Source organism: Anopheles merus, unplaced genomic scaffold, assembly GCF_017562075.2.
Source record: "Anopheles merus strain MAF unplaced genomic scaffold, AmerM5.1 LNR4000008, whole genome shotgun sequence".
Classification (NCBI taxonomy): domain Eukaryota; kingdom Metazoa; phylum Arthropoda; class Insecta; order Diptera; family Culicidae; genus Anopheles; species Anopheles merus.
In genome coordinates, this window is record NW_024427588.1 from 300,001 (window position 1) to 317,897 (window position 17,897).

The window sequence follows — 17,897 nt, forward strand, 5'->3', positions numbered from 1 at the left end:
AAATGTATGGAGCTGTTTCACAATATTTAAAATTTTGTATTGCATGTTTTGCGTTGGTGGAAGTCTAATGATCTCTCATCAAATGCTAATCGCATGCAAAACTTCAAATAAATTTATTGTATTGCTTTAGTATATCTCATCAACATTAAATTTCGTGTGCGTTTTCCTTCATTCCGAAAGTTTTATTTTCGTGTTGAAACAATGTTAAAATTACATAACGATTGAAAATTGACAATTTCATGGGTTTATCAGGGGATTATCTTCACCCGCTTTAACACAACGTTAATTGCACTTTGAATAGTAGTATCCCATGAGATAACAGACAACCTCTATCAGTCACCTCAAACTGACACCTCTATTAGTCGAACGCTAACCATGATGGCCAAAAACGGGAACCAACTTAGAAGCGTGCGCGATCAACGAATGCCACCCCGTAGCGTCTTAAATGGACTGCATACACAAGTCTGTCGTCGCATAAGAACATTTCTGCGTTTTGGTCACCAACATCTTGGTACTATTAGGCAACAATCAAAGTATCGCAAGAGAGTCCAGGTTCATTTTTTGAGATTCCAAAAGAAGCTAAAAATGAAGACAGAGGTACAAGTGGCTACATTATTGAGTTATCTGGGCCGGGAGATCGATCCGTCATTCCAAATTTTTTTAATTAAAGTTGAAAGAGTACGATGGTATAAAATGTTATTCTAAAAGATATTCAGTAATTTGTATACGAATAGTTTCTTCCCATCTTTCAAAATCAGTCAAAACAATTCGCGGGCCGTATTGAATGTTGCGGCGGGTATTTGGCCCGTGGGCCGGACTTTGCCGACCGCTGATACAAGGGAATAGTTCAATCACTTAGGGGAATGTTGCAAATCGGTAGGAGAATGTTACAAACAAGCTGTGGAAGTTTGCAATCATATAGGGCAGTGTTGCAATCGATTAGGGTAATTTTGCAATCGTACTGTGGAGCTGTCATCAGACTGTGGGTGCCGGTGTAGAAAGCTTCGAATTGATACCGATGATGTTTTTTCAAAACATCATTTGGAGTTGTTTTCGTGTGGGATTCAGCTGTACACATGATAAACTAAATAAATCCAGTTGCGGAGCCATAATTAAACATGAAAAGTTAGTAAGACTGACGAAAATATTTTGAGGTATTTACAGCGGCACCCTCAGTCTGCTGATAGCTCCACAGTACGCTTGCGAAATTCCCCGAATCGATTGCAACACTCCCCTATATGATTGAAAACTTCCACAGCTTGTATGCATCATTCCCCTACCGATTTGCAACATTCCCCTAAGTGATTGAACTATTCCCTTATATGATTCGAAACCCTGTATGCGCGAAAATCTTAAAATTTAAGTTTTTCATCACAAATTGTATCGACGTTTTCATACTCCGATGAACTTTTACGAAAGATATGTAAAAACTTAATGTAGTGCAATTAAATTTAGTGCAATATCATTAGCAGAACATTATATTTTGATATTTGTTTGTAAATTCAGATCCTAGGAGCTACTACTTTTTTGAACAATAAGTGTGGAAACACAAATTTTGTCTGAGTCCAGAACAGCAACAGGGAAGATGTCGTACCCTGAGTGTGGAGATGTGTGTGTATGTGTATGTGGTGAACGTTGCCGCGGCAAGCGTGCTTTAGAATTCAACGAGTCTAGGAGGGCGGTAAAATCGCTTGGCTCATTGAAAATACAGGCAAAGTTAGCGCGAAGAACACGCAACACTGCGGATTGTATGGAAAATGTTACGCGTTCAATCCGATTGCCATGCGATTGTCCTGGGGGTTGTTGTCAGCAACCTCCAAAACGGCTGGATAATTTTCAACGAAACTTTGTACACACCTTATTGTGGTATGAGAATAGGTTTTAAGACTTACAGAATGTTTAGATGTTACACTAAACTAAATTTTGTAATGTTCATACAAACAGCAGGATTGTTGTTGTTGTGTACAGTACTTTGTAAGATACCTGGCGGTTTACATTCGACGATCGGATACTGTTAGGATACGGACACGGTACAATTATCCCAAACAGGAAAGCAATGATGGATTTTTTTTGTCAATAACAAAGTTTTCCGGGTCAGCTATTATTTATAATATCTTTATTGTGCAATAATCACATATTTTCAATTCAAACTGGATAATTTGTTCTGGGAATCAATTGATTGAAAAAACAGAAGAGAAAAGTTTTGTTTTTTGTGTCGCTTTATTGATCGACGTAACACCGCTACTTGCATTTGCGTCTGGCTAAGCCGCTTGCTACTAACAGAATGCCGTTTTAATTCGAAATACACCGCTCGCTCTTACCACTACCACTACAAATTCATCGCAAACGTGTTTCTACTTGCACGCCTACAAGTCGTGTTCTTGCTCTCACACTTGCTTGCCAAAAACACTACATGCACACCAATACACCGACCGGCGTTTTCGCTGGACTTGTCGTATCTTGCATACGTTCCTACCGTCAACTACAGTAGAGCGCCGTTTATCCTCATCGGGACTTGACCTCGCCCGGTTATGCGAATAACACGGATAATGAGTCAAAGAATATAATTAAGCACAAATTCTTGATTTTTGTTGGAAATTCATCATATGCTTTGATACAAATTAGCAAATTTTTATTTGCTTTATTTTTTTTCAAATGATAATATTTGAAATTGGCCATGAATTATAGTATTTTATGTTATGAAAATTTGCTCTGATAACCATTTTTTCAAATATCCTTGTTGGATTTTGAGATAGGCAGAACACACCCGCAAGTTAGGCAATGAATTAACAACGCCTATGCATAGGCAACACGCATTACATGTATTTTCTCATTAGTCAGAATTCCCATTTAGACCAGTTCAACCAGAATCCAGTTGGAATATTGCCAAGTAAACAGGATTTAAACAGGAAAATGTATGTATCGCTAACGGAGCACGTCGGCTCCTGATAAGAACCCCCCAGAAATCACCAATAAATCGGAGACGCTCTCGTGTTTTGGACGAGAACGGACGTGTTTCTGCTCTGAGTAAAGGCGAACCTAAACGTGTGTGACAATACATTGCAAATGTGTGCGTAAATCGCTTAAAACGCTAGCACGTGTATCCTAAGTTGGTGTGTGAGAGAGGCAACAATGGAAACCACGGCGGATCCGGCCACAAGCCGTAATCGTAAACGCCCTGCTGAAAACGATAGCATTAAAAAGAATGCGACGAAGAAGAAGGCTTCGGCTGAAGTGGTGGTGGCTCCACCGAGTGAAGCAGGTGCTAGTGTGAGTGATGGTAGCGTAACAGCGGCAGCGGCGCCACACAATTCAATAAAAAAGGAGCGTATTCCTCCAGTTATCGTTAAAGATTTCTCAGAAGAGGAATTTGCTGAGTTCAACTCGCTTGCAAACAGTGGCAAACTAAATGTCACATTTAGTTTCCTCAAGGGAAACTTTACAAAAATCACGTGCATCTCGCGCGAGGTTTTTGAAACAGTTGTTGGTCGCCTGAAACAAATGAAACGTGAATATTTCACACACGATTTTCCTGGAGACAAGCTGTACCAGGTAATCCTCAAGGGGTTGCGTTTTGGCACCCCAGTCATGATCGAGCAGTGGCTGCAAGAAACAAATCTTTCCCGTCCAGTCTCGATTCGCATTTTGGACAGTAGCTTGTCTACAAAAGCAGGCTTCAAAAACTTCATCGTGTCCTTTACAAAAGGGCAGGTAACCCTCGATGATCTACTGGAAGTAAAGCGACTCAAATCAATCAGCATCAGATGGGAACGCTACTTTCCATTACGTGACGATGTCACACAATGCAAAAACTGCTTCCGGTTTGGACACGGGAAAAATAATTGTTCAATGAAGGCTCGATGCATGAAGTGTGGAGATGAACACTTGTCAAATCAGTGCTCTAAAGAACTGGGAAACCAAAGAATCTGCGCCAATTGCCAAGGAAATCACAGCCCTCTCAATCACAACTGCAAAGCCAGGCGTGATTTTATCGAGAATCGAGATACCAAAAAATATCGATCGGGAACTACCCGTTACATCCCTGCTCCAGCGCCCACTACATCTGCATGGAGCTCAAGACTAAACTGCACCTCAATCTGCACCAACTACAGACTCACCAGTCACAATACTACCACAACCAACGTTGCACACGTTGCACACGTTGCAACATCAGCCGCAAGCTCAACAAACGTTACAGATGCAGCAGCCACCGAGGGTACAACAACAACAATTGTTGTTCCAACAGATCATACATCCACTCCAACAGCTGGTGGAACAACTACAACAGCAGATCAACGTGCTGCAACAACAAATTCTGCAACAACATCAGCAGGTTCAAATATCATTACCACAGGAGCAACCGGTGCTCCAACAAATCCCGATGGTACAAATGCAACACAGTGAGGAAATACAAGGTCAGTTACCTGGGCAACAACATAAAATAACACAACATCAACAGCTGCAGCAACTTCAGTCGCTGCCTCGCAAACAACATAGCCAAAAGAAGCCACAGCCTAACGTTTCAGAGATGAAGCCCCAACACTCACAACCAGCTTGTTCTGGCCCATCGGCAGAAGCAATGGAAATACAAAATGAGACGATTAAAACAGCGACCAGGCAACCAGCCCAAGACAAGCTCAACCGATTGCGAGAGCAACTTTCTGTAGAGGAAACAGCTCCAGATATGATCCTTTTCACTACCATCACACGGTTGTGGAAACGCTATCAAAGCGAGATTAAACATCTCCCTCGCGATCAGCAAATAACCACGCTGGTCCAATTGATAATGGAAGCGCTTCCCTGGAACGCCCGCTCCATCCTTAGAAAAAAGCTGGAGTTCATAAATTTTCTCGAAGAGGAAAAGATTGATGTGATAGCTGTAACTGAAACGCATTTGCAACCACATATGAGCTTCAACCTCCCTAATCACAGCTTCATAAGGCTAGATAGACAAACCGCTCAGGGTGGCATTGGCATTGCAGTACATCGCGACGTCAAATTCAGGACGCTAACGCATCATAACACCTGGTTCATAGAAGCAGCTGGCTTTGAGATCTTCACGACGCAAGGAAATTTCAAGTTCTTTGCTGCATATTGTCCCAAACAAGCAAAGGACTCTGATGGAACATCAGCTGTTCTTCGACAAGAGCTGAGATCTCTCACAAATACCAGTGGACACTTCATCATTGCAGGAGACCTAAATGCCAAACACCAAGTATGGGGCAATTAACGAGGAAACAAAAACGGTCAGATATTGTGGGAAGCTGCGCAAAATGGCCTGTTCACAATAGCTCATCCGTTTCAACCCACCTTCGTCAACGGCCGAAGCATGTCCATCATAGACATATTCATGACAAATATGCCTGATAGAATGAACGATCCAGTCACCATCTCTGCCTTGTCGTCTGACCACCTACCGGTTGTACTAAAGGTTGAAAATAACACCCCACATGCTTGGCGTCGTAGAAGAAACTTTCGTGAAGCCGATTGGCGAACCTTTGAGTCGTGGATGAATGAACACACCAACGTAGATGTCTCGCTGAGCTCCACTGATGACATAGATGATGCATTGCAAAGACTAAACACCAACATCGAGGAAGCAGTAAGACGTTCAGTGCCTGAAGTCCAACTTCACAACCACCTTATGAAACTCGATGGAGACACGAAGAGACTCATTGAAATGAAAAACACGGTAAGAAAGCAATACCAAAGAACAGGAGATAGGGCACTTTACAGTGAATACAGAAGGCTGGCAAAAGATGTTAAAGTGAGATTAGAAGTAATCAGAAATTATCAATTTAGCAAAAAACTCAGAACCATGCCAAAATCATCCCATCCCTTTTGGAGGGTCACTAAAGTTTTAAGAACACGTCCAAAACCAATTCCACCCCTCCGTGAAAATTCGAATATCCTATTCACACCAGAAGAAAAAGCCAATAGTTTAGCGGAACAATTTTTAAATGCGCATAGGTTGGGAGATACTTTAACAATTCCGTACGAGCAATCGGTTAGGCAGGCCAACATTAATCTTTATGAAATGCCCATCAATTTCGAAGATAGAGATAAAACCACCAGTAGTGAAGTGAAAGGTGCTATTTCTCGTGGAGCAAATTTTAAAGCTCCTGGGCTAGATCAGGTTTTTAATGTTGTGCTTAAGCATCTTGGTAATAGTGCGCTAAATCTAGTCACTAACATCTTCAACAAATTCTTGGAACTGGGCTACTTCCCTCAAGAATGGAAGATAGCAAAAATAGTTGCAATCGCCAAACCGGGTAAAGACCCAGGGTTGGTGACTAGTTACAGAGGCATTGCTCTACTGAGTACTTTGAGCAAGATATTTGAAAGGGTAATCTATCATAGAATGATTGACTACTGTGACGAGACAAATGCCTTGGCTGAAGAGCAATTTGGATTTAGAAGAGGACACTCAACTGCACATCAGTTGTAGAGAGTTGTAAATATCATTAATGAAGGCAAAAGAAAAGGCGTATCAACATCTATGGCACTTTTAGACGTAAAAAAAGCATTCGATAATGTTTGGCACGAAGGACTAATTTTTAAGTTAATGAACTTAAACTTTCCAACCTACATCACTCGTATCATTGCTAGCTACCTGTCCAACAGAACATCCAAGGTAATCATTGGTAAATACAGCTCGGAAATATATCATAACTGTGCTGGTGTCCCACAAGGGAGTGTATTGGGACCCTTGTTATACAATATGTATACATCGGATCTTCCCACATTGCGTAACAACACCTACATCTCGTTGTATGCAGATGATACAGCCATTCTCCACACTGCTCGACAGTACCGTTATCTTTCAGGAGGTTTACAAAGAGGTCTAGATATTTACGTTAAGTATCTAAACGACTGGAAGATTAAGGTAAATGCATCCAAGACACAAGCAATAGTCTTTCCATACAAACGAAACATGCAGGACAGCACAATCTATCGTAAAATAGAGCCGGTTAAACTTAACTCCGTAATAATTCCCTGGACTCCAGGAGTCAAGTACCTAGGAATCAACATAGATAGAAAACTGAATTTCAATCAGCATATTAACACTATTACCAACAAGACTATAGGGCAACTTAAATGTCTATATCCTTTGATAGCCACCTCTTCTAGACTCTCACTAGATAATAAAATGCTGATATACAAGCAAATCATACTACCAGCCATTACATACGGGTCACACATCTGGAAAGTATGTTCTGTTACCAATCGAAAGAGAATACAGCGAATTCAAAATAGATTTATTAAAATAATATATGGACTGCCTAAAAGATTTCGGACAGAAGAACTCCACAGGATAGCCAACATAGAATTTATTGATGAACGAATAGGGAAAGATTTAGCTAAACTTAAGCTTAAACGTCGGCATCTGGCTCTAATATTATTAGAAACCTCTACACGTGAATTGAACGTATCCCTGTAAATACTTAGTACTTCTTAAGTTGCACTATGTCCATAAGTTTCATTCCATTTCATATAGATAAGTTTATTATTATAAGTTCATATATATAAGGAAGTTTAGATTAGATTAGCATTTCAAAAAGAGATAACATTCTCCACAAATGAGGGCTTCCCCTGCGTTCAAATTGCTAAAAGCTAAAATTTAGAATCACTGAAAAACCTTAGAAACCTTAGAAAGGCTACTGCCAAATCAATGCATAAACACTCTAAAGAGCAGGAAACCAAAAGACGCGTAGACCATTAGAAACTATGCTACCAAATGTATTTTCAAAATTTTTATACACCAATAAAAAAAAGACAAATTGAATTAAAAAAAAAAAAAAAAAACAATAAATCGAGTTATAATTCCAGTGTAAGTCCAAGTTTTTGTGAGCATTGCTCTTCTTGGGAAATTCGATTCTCATTAAGAGTGGCAAGACCCCTTAATATCCATTGTTAGATGGCAATATCCATTGTTAGATAGGCGGAAGTTTGCATCGGGGTGCCAGCCTTTTTCAAGGATTTTGCTCGGGAGTACTGCTCCCCGTTCTAAAATACAGTCCACGAGACGGAGTAGGCCGTAGAAACCTACAATCCTCCTCAGTACGTAATGTCACCTTTGTATTGAACTGTCATTTCTCAACAGCTCGGATAAACGGATAGCCGGATTAAAGATACCCGGATAAACGATGCCTTCTCTCTCTCTCTCTCTCTCTCTCTCTCTCTCTCTCTCTCTCTCTCTCTCTCTCTCTCTCCTCTTCATCTTCCGTTATCAACGGAACACAAACAAAGTAAAACAATAGTTTATTGAATGAGTAAAACGAATCTCTCTCTCTTGTATAAAACTAATTTTTGTTAAGTAAATATAACTTACTTAAATAAAAACGCTTAATTTAAGTTACTCGCTACACAGTGGATTTTTAATTAAACAGTTAAAATGTCTTAACTTATTTTTAAATAAAATTAAATATAAATAGCATCTAATAACATCGGTCTATTACTAATACATACAGTGTAAAGCTGTTACAATAAGTGATTGCGGAAGGCTAAACTTGTCATGTTAAAATTCAAGTGCGTACGTTGAAGATGCATGCACAACAAAGCAGCTTAACACTTAAAACATAGCAATTCATTGATTGCCACAATCCAGTCCAATTAACGCTGTAACACCAATAAGGCGTTCCATCAATTACGTAACACAAAAATTTCAAACTTTCGACCCCCTCTCCCCCTAGTGTAACAAACTGTAACGTTGAAACAAACTCCCTCCCCTAAATTACGTAACAGATGGACCCCACCCCCCTCAAATAGCTTTGTTTATTGAACGAAATCAGTTTTTGGGATTTATTTCTTTTTTTTACTATTTTCTGGTATTTTCACCATTTTTTACATTAACCAAAAAAAAGTAAATTATATTTTATATAAAGAACTACCCATGCAATAATCAAATTCAAAACGATTCTGATTATCGAATCTTCAGCACGGTTTGGAACATAATTGCATCACCATCATCAGAAGTGTTTTTCATCATGCCATCCTCCTGGTCCTTCATTATCCTTTAAGTTGGCAACCGGATACCCGGGTATTTTTTTCAACTTCGAACTGCAATAACTTTTGATTCATTGCTTTTATTAACCTAAAATTTTCCGTAGTCTCTCAACTTTTAATTTATGATTTTTTGATGCATAAATTGTAATTTTAATTAGCCTGTAAGTATTTTTTTTTATTTTTTTAAACTTTACCACGTAAGTTGGCAACCAGCATACCCGGGTATTCCATACATTTTGTATGGAGAATGACATTTCTCTTCTTCCTCTTTTCGTATTGTGCTTATTTTCGAGTCAAATTCAAGCGATTCCAAATTTCAATTTGAACGTTATTTTTTAATAATAAAATGAAAAAAAACTTAATGAATAAATGAAATAGAAGAGAATATCTGGTCTGCATTACTTGCTTACAGCATTAAAATATAGAAAGCATTGTTTACCTATGAAAATCGTTAATTTTTTACATAAAAACGTATGGAATACCCGGGTATGCCGGTTGCCAACTTACGTGTGTAAATCTGGTTGCCAACTCTACGGTTAATATGTCTATTTTTACGGAAATGTTTTTTGGCTTTTGCTGTTTTATCATCATCAAATTAATTATTCTATTTCACGTAACATGTGATGTTAAATTTGTTACGCATGTCCTACAAATTACGAACAAAATCGGTAATGTTTGCAAGACTTTCGGCTGCATTTTCGATGTATTTTTTAAAATTACGACCAATGATCAACTCTGGCGAAAAAAAAAACGGCTGCATCAATTCCATCTCCAATTAGTTTGAAACGAATTGGGTTTGTACGGAGCTGGATTATTATTACATCTGTTTTAAGCGTGACAATTGATTATTGTACTATTTGCTTCAAATCGCGTGTCGTCACTTGCGAATCGACTTGTCTATCAACAAATGCTACTATGCTTAACTTATCCGGATACAATGCTACTATGCTACTATCAACAAATACTCTCCTACACAATCGAGTGGCACGTACACTGTGGTTCTTTGCAGTAACGGAATGTAACGTTACTGCGACAATTCTGTGTTAAGTTTTTCAGTCCGTCCGTCCGTGGTAACCTAATTTAACGGACCAAACGACGGACTATTCGGCTGCCTAGTACATAAAAAGTAGCGAGATCTTTTTTAGACCGGCAAAACTGCGATGGTTGTGAAGTCACCAAGAAGAATGCTCGTTTTTTTATTCATTTGTTCTTCGAAAAAAAAAAAATGAATCATTTTTCTTTGCGTTACGCAACAAAAGATAAACTCCCCATCTCCCTCATTTAACAAATCATAACGTTTGACGACACCCCCTCACCCCCCCCCTCCCCCCCTACCAGCGTTACTTAATTGATGAATGACGTCTATGATGTATATGGCAGAAGAGAAACAATTCATTCATCACGGTTGCCGCTTCCACAGGATCGTCTCTTAAAATATTGGCGATTAATTTTTCACCTCATCAAAAATCTCTATCCTTTTCTGGCTTCATGGCGCTGGTGTTGTACCGTTATCTCTGTGATTGAGAGAGTATGGCTTGCGCTGTTATCTATCACATATAGCGGAATTTGGGGCAAGTGTGCCATACGGGGCAAGAGTGCCACCAAGCATTTTTCCTTAAAAACTTTAGTTTAATGATCAATTGTGTATACAGTTGGTTGCTTTCCAATGACTTGGTATTCTGAGCCTAATTTCATATAGACCAATCGATATTTCCCATTGTTTTAAACTGATTTATATTGAGTTTCAAAATTGAGCAGAATATTATAATTTTTTAATCCAACCAAATAAGCTCTCAAAAATCATGCGAACAATCAACCGAGAAAATATTTACACCACCGTATAGCTGAGAAAACGTGAAATTTTTTGTGGGGTTAGTTGAAAAAAACTTTCTTTTTGTCACTGAAAAATTCCATTTCAAAAAAGTTACAACTTTTGGGGTAAAAGAGCCATCTCTATTTGGGGCAAGTGTGCCACTATCTTTCATAGGCACGAGCTGTCAAAAATGTAAACATTGTTGTAGCGTGCTGCGGAATGGTGCGCTATTGTGAGCGGATTCCACGCCAGAAAAACAGAACAGTAACAAACCATATTGTGGTACAGTTGGTGGTCAAAAAGGGTTCATTGGTGACTAAATACATGTAGGAATACATACACTAGTGGTACAAACGTAATAATTTCCAATTATCTAAGAAATACGGTTATTTTAACCAGGTGGCCGTCTTGCCCCATACGAGTGGCACTCTTGCCCCATAGCCCAAAAAACAACGTCTTTTTGGACCCTTTTTAAAACGCTTCAAAAACTGTTTTGTTTGCACTTTTTTCAAGCGAAACTCATTTATAAGTGAGGAAATAGATGTAAAATGGTTATGAGATTTAAATCGGCTTTTGAAAAACACGTTTTAGTTAGTTATGACTTGAAATGCTTAAGGTGGCAGACTTGCCCCAAGTTCCGCTACAGATTGTGAATGTGTATTCATACTAGAAAGAAGCAAAAGAGAAAAGAACGACGTTCTGTACCGGATCAAAAAGAACGCCGAGAAACAGGATCGCGGTCCGTATGCTTGCATGTTGAAACGGATCGCACCTGGCAGGTTTGAAACACAACGCGCATCACTAATATCTATATTGCCTGGCGCTTCCTTTCGTTCATGCAGGAGAAAACATTTATCAATTTTAGCAACTTTGAGTTATGAAATATATAGTCAGAACTATATCACATCATTCAACTATTGGCTAAAAACTATCACGTCAAGCAAAATAACACAAACACTAGTAATATTTTGACTGGAGACCGGAAAATTCCACATCCACAGGCGGAAAATAGAGATACGCGGGTTTTGCGGACGTTTTCGGTCCCAGTTAATAGTGCATCTCGGGGACCGCCTGTATATCAGATTTCCTAACTTCAGTTATTTATTTTTATTTATTTACATAACTGCTGTCTGAAATTGAATTCTTAACAACATACCTATTAACTAAACTTGTTAAATATTTGCTCGGAGGATGGATCGGAAGGATGGTAAGGAGAGGTCAAACAGGTGTGCGCAGGAATTAAACAATCTCACAGCACGTAATAAAGGGTCATTTAAACCAACTGAAGTGCGTCGATTTGGAACAAATAAAGGAGCACGAGGGCGTAAGGAACGAATTGGAACATAGAAATGCAGGGATGAAAGAATGATATGTGAATCCACAGCATTAGATATGAGCGAGGCAACAAACATTATTTGGGAAATGTGACGGCGTTTCTCCAATGAGTCCAGACCCAACAGCTGGCATCTTTGCTCTTAGTCCGGTAGGATATCTGACGTGAAGCCGGGCATTTTGCTGACAATATACCGAGTAAATGATCTCTGCACTCTTTCTATGCAGTCAATCGATGTAAATGAGGTGGGACACCAAACAACAACACAGTATTCCAAAATCGGTCTTACTAACGAACAATATAACGCTTTTAAACACAGAGGGTCGGTTATGCGGATTGAAAACAGCCCATATGAAATCGTTATTGCCTAAATAACAACATCCTAAATTCATATATTTTCATACTTTATCTTTACAGATGCTTGTTCAAGTAGAACAACACCAAAGCCTCGCCCTCCCAGTCCTACAAATAGGCCCAATATTACTTTTCATACATATAAATGCCCTCCAGCGTATGCGGCTTGGTATTGCCTTAACGACGCCACTTGTTTTACGGTTAAAATTGGAGATTCTTTATTGTACAACTGCGAGTAAGTATATTTTAGACCCTGGTTTTGCTTCAATGAAAAATTAAAAAAAAATATTTAAAAACCTACTAAAATTTTCATCAAGTAAATTTACACACCTTAAGGCCGGGCTACATTGATCGTACTCGTACGTATTTTTATATTCACTAGCGCATCTGGCGGCGGCTGGTAGAAGCTTTTTTTAAGCGTCGGGGGAATGGTCGTGTTGAATCTCCAAATTAAGTAGTTTTTCCATCATTTTTTGATTCGAAAACGGCTGAAATACTTGCCAAATATGTTTATCTATCAATTACAAAGCTTTTCCAGCCCAGTTAAAGTAAAACACATGGAAAAATAACATATTTTCTGGAGCGGCTCCAAATTAATTGGCAAAATGCTTCGGTCAGCCGCCACCAGATGCGCTAGTGAAAATCGAAATTACACTTGCGAGTACGATCAATGTAGCCCGGCCTTTATACCTTTGTTGACGACGCTTTCCCGTCCCACTAGTAAAAAATGTCGAAAAAAGATTCGAAAATTGTTTTGCGTTCACATACTATGAATCATGGTCCGATACAATTATTGTAATTTTACAAAGTAATAAGAAACAACGTGGTTATTGTTCTGTTTAAGTTGAACGGGGCTATAATTATAACTGCTATGGATTATGGACCATAAATCGTCATGTGTACGACCAAAAATTTTACGTAAGTGTACAACCGCGTACCCGGGTAGGCCATATTCAGGGTTTCGAATCATATAAAGGAATAGTTCAATCACTTAGGGGAATTTTACAAATCAGTAGGAGAATATTGCAAACATGGTATGGAAGTTTTTCAACCGTATAGGGGAGTATTGCAATCTACTTGGAGAATTCTGAAAGCATACTGTGGAGCTGTCGTCAACTCGATCGGCTCAATTACTTGTCTGTCATGGGTTCAAACCTATAATGGAGCCTTCCCCCGTAGCAAAAACTGACTATCTGGCTACGTGATACTCAGGCACTTTCCCAAACTCGATCGAATTCGGGAATAATCGTAGCGATTGTAAAAATGACATAAAATGGTGGTTTTCTTGGTTGTTTTTGAAACATTTTGTCATATTCTACGTAAAATTGAGTAGGATATTTATGAAATATATTAAAGCAACATATGTATCTATACCGACTGATTGCGCAGGATACTGCTTTCGGAATTTCTGGTGTTTTATCTAAATAAGTTTAACTAAATGTGTGTCTTACTCTGTTTTCTTTAATTCGATTTTTCACTTGATTTCACCCTTTCGCCGCTATCTATTGTGTTCATCTGTCAAACTCTCCCCAGTGATAAATCCGCGCTTTTGTTCGTTAGCTTTCAGCGCACACATCAAATCTATATAACTCGTATGCTCATACCGCGCTCTGACTGTTGTGTTGTTATCACACACAGCATGACGAGTGTGCGTGCTGTGTGTTAACCCTAGCGTTAACACCGACAATTTTTTTAAATGAAGTTCAGTAAAATTTTACTTAAGTTTTGAGCTGAAAATTCAGTAATCCTTTTTCTACCTAAAGTTAATTTTACCATGTTACCTGAATAACTCATCAATGTTCGGTGCTCACCAAAATGACAGCTCGTTTACTGAAATCACAGTAAAGCCTTTTATCATATTACGGATTGTTCAGTAGTTGGTAGCGATTAAAAAGTGAAATATTTCTTATATATTGAATTCTTTATTGATACGCAGAGATTGCCAGTCCCTCAGTTCATATTCATCCATGTTGTATGTTATTACGCTTTTCATACTTTATTTTGCCGCAACAAGTTTTGATGTTTCAATAAACGCTTACAGACATCACGAAATGGCATCAAGATAATTGTAGCGAAGATTGTACGTGCCAACACGGCTACCATTTCTTTCAAATTTACCCTGCAAGCCGAAATCTCACTTGATTTTTATCGGGTTGCCTGTAAGCGCCTACCTTATTAACTTTTTGCACATCACGCGCAGGAGGACACCGCGTTTTTTTGTTTCGATGTTTTGACTGACAGGTCGATTTGACAGTATGAATTGATGCATTTTCAGTAATTTGTTTTACAGATATTCAGTGAAACGACAAATTTAACACTGATTTTACTTATTTTCAGTAAATTGTTTTACTGAATTCAGTATGTTTGTATTGTTTTACTGAAAATCAGTGAAAAATGACATTTATGCTGAAAATCAGTAAAATATTCCATTACTGAATCGTTTCAGTAAGAAACCTTACTGATGAAAAATTTGCTGTGTAGGCAACGGCAACTATCGTTCCTCTTCGATCGAGTTTGGGAAAATGGCTGACTGAATCAGTCTTGAAAGTCTGCATAAGTCACCATGGACGTTACGCCAAATAGAAGTAGAAAAAAAACAGTTTTTTAATGTATATAATATGTTTAAATATACGCATTTGATATTTTATTAATGATTATGCTCATTATGACAAGCGATAACAGTTAACTGAAAAAGCTAACTAACTTATGAGAGAAACGTACGTCAAAACTAGAACAAAACATAAACATTAACTTCAAATTTATAGCCTGATCTGCTGTGGTTGAAGTACAACTTTTACACATTTTTTATTGAAATAAATAAAAAAAAACAGTATTTTCTTAATTAAAAATTTACACTGATGTGTTAACAAACAATCTTATGCACCTATACGCCAGATTTCATGCAAATCTAACAAGAAATTCAAAAGGTATACAGTTTTCACCAAAAAATAATCTTTCTTCCATACAAAATGTTCGACCTGGCCATGTAGGCGGTTGTACATGTGAGGGATAACAGGTTGGCTGATAAGTCCCCGGTCTAACAAAGAAAAACACATTTTTTTGTCAAAATTTGTTTTTATTATTCAACATAGTTCCCTTCAAGAGCGATACAACGATTATAACGACCTTCCAATTTTTTGATATCATTTTGGTAATACTCCTTCGGTTTTGCCTCAAAATAGGCCTCAGTTTCGGCGACCACCTCTTAATTGCAGTCAAATTTTTTCCCATCCTTTTGAGGTCTGAGAACAAGAAAAAGTTGCTGGGGCCAGATCTGGAGAATACGGTGGGTGGGGAAGCAATTCGAAGCCCAATTCATGAATTTTTGCCATCGTTCTCAATGACTTGTGGCACGGCGCGTTTTTGGTCAAATGTGAGCTTGCGCGGCACCCATTTTGCACAGAGCTTCCGCATATCCAAATATTGATGAATGATATGACCAACACGTTCCTTTGATATCTTTAAGGCCTCTGCTATCTCGATCAACTTCATTTTACGGTCATTCAAAATCATTTTGTGGATTTTTTTATGTTTTCGTCGGTAACCACCTCTTTCGGGCGTCCACTGCGTTCACCGTCCTCCGTGCTCATTTCACCACGCTTGAATTTTGTATACCAATCAATTATTGTTGATTTCCCTGGGGCAGAGTCCGGAAACTCATTATCAAGCCAAGTTTTTGCTTCCACTGTATACCTTCAGAAAACAGTATTTTATCAAAACACGAAATTCCTTTTTTCCATTTTTTTCACAATAACAAAAGTTGCTTGACAAAAGACGCTCTGTCTCACAAACTAATTGACATACAGACGTCAATTTTTGACACGAATCATTTGAAGGTTGGTACTATATAAAAATAATATGCATTTAATACCAGCGGCGCCATCTATGTGTCAGACCGGGGACTTATCAGCCAACCTGTTTTTTTTTATTTGGCTCAACAACCGATGCCGGTCAAGGCCTGCCAACACACTTGAGGGGTTGGGTTTTCAGTGACTTATTGATATCCCCCCATAGCAGGATAGTCAGTCCTACGTATTGTGGCACGGTCTAATTGGGGCTTGAACCCATGACGGGCATGTTGTTAAGTCGTACGAGTTGACGACTGTACAATGAGACCGGCTTGCCTTGAGCCAACCTGTTATGTAAAATTAAATGATAAAAAAAATATTTTTTTTTTTAGCACATTACGCCCCTTCACGATTGTAGTCAGTTTTTTGTATGGAGTTTGACAGTTGGAGGCTGAAATCATGTAAACACTCCATACAAAACCGCACACAAAGCTAGCCTGCAATTTTCAGTCTAGATTATTCTAGCCTCAAAGCTAGAATTAGGTTCGAGTACCTGCTTGAAAAATGGCAAAACAAGGTGATGTTTACACTTATCCCAAGGTGCATTAAAGAGATCTGGTGATGGAATCCAGATTCAAGGTGTATGTAGTCCAGGTGGTCTCATAGCATGTTTTTATTATAACGAAATTTGAATATCACTTTTTGACAAGATGGGGGAAATTTTTTGTTTAAATAAGCTTTCTGGAGGCTTGACGAATACACAAAACACTCTCAAAATCTTCATTTAGAAACAGAAGCGATAAAAATAAGTCTTCTAAATTCATACGACAGGTAGGCGGTCGTACACATGACGGATAACTCGTATGACTTAACGACATGCTCGTTATATGTTCAATCCCCGAATGGGCCGTGTTCCCATATGTATAACTTACTATTCTGCTATGAATAATCGTAAAGTTACTGAAAGCCAAGCCCGCCCACCCGACCATTACCGAACTAAACCCGAATAGTTTTGTTCGTTAAACATGTATGCGTAACAGGTAGCAGCATTTGTACTTTGTACAGCCTCGAATGTATGAATTGTATGCGCGACTTGTTATATATAGTATAATGCAGAATCTTAGGCATTATTCAAATATCGCCCAGTAAGAGTTGGCTCCAGCTTTTAGAACAACAGTCCAGAACTTCCCTTTAGTAAATTACTAAGCGAAAAGTCCACGAACTCACCATGTTTGAGGATCTTCAACTGTTCAACTGTTCAACAACTTCAACTGATGTTAAAATTTAACTTTTTTATATTTGTAATCCCATATAATCTCTCGTCAATTAATTAATGTTGTCTTATCAATGCATCTTCTTTTACGCATAAAGTGCGTAAGTCGTGACAAAATATTGAATTGCGTGAAGCGCCTCATCAGCGCCGAGCGAATAACGAAAGCGAACATAACGAATGGCTGCTTTTTTGACTGTAGCCGTTTCTCGAATGTTTCCATTGTTCTGTAGAAGATATGCTGGATGGTTCATATCTTCTAAATATCCTTATTTAAGGCATTTGATGAAATGTATTCATCACCAAATGATATAAGACAGCGGTCGGCAAAGT

At 38.6% G+C, this 17,897-nt stretch overlaps 1 protein-coding gene across 16 annotated transcripts in view; it reads left to right on the forward strand.

The window, feature by feature from the left end:
- LOC121600838 (protein spitz-like) overlaps positions 1 to 17,897 on the forward strand; it is an 82,194-nt gene that overhangs the window by 40,998 nt on the left and 23,299 nt on the right. For all 16 annotated transcript variants that reach the window (XM_041929620.1, XM_041929615.1, XM_041929619.1 and 13 more), the window contains one exon: positions 12,570 to 12,741. In XM_041929620.1, coding sequence (XP_041785554.1) covers positions 12,570 to 12,741 — 172 coding nt within the window. The remainder of the gene's footprint in view (positions 1 to 12,569; positions 12,742 to 17,897) is intronic.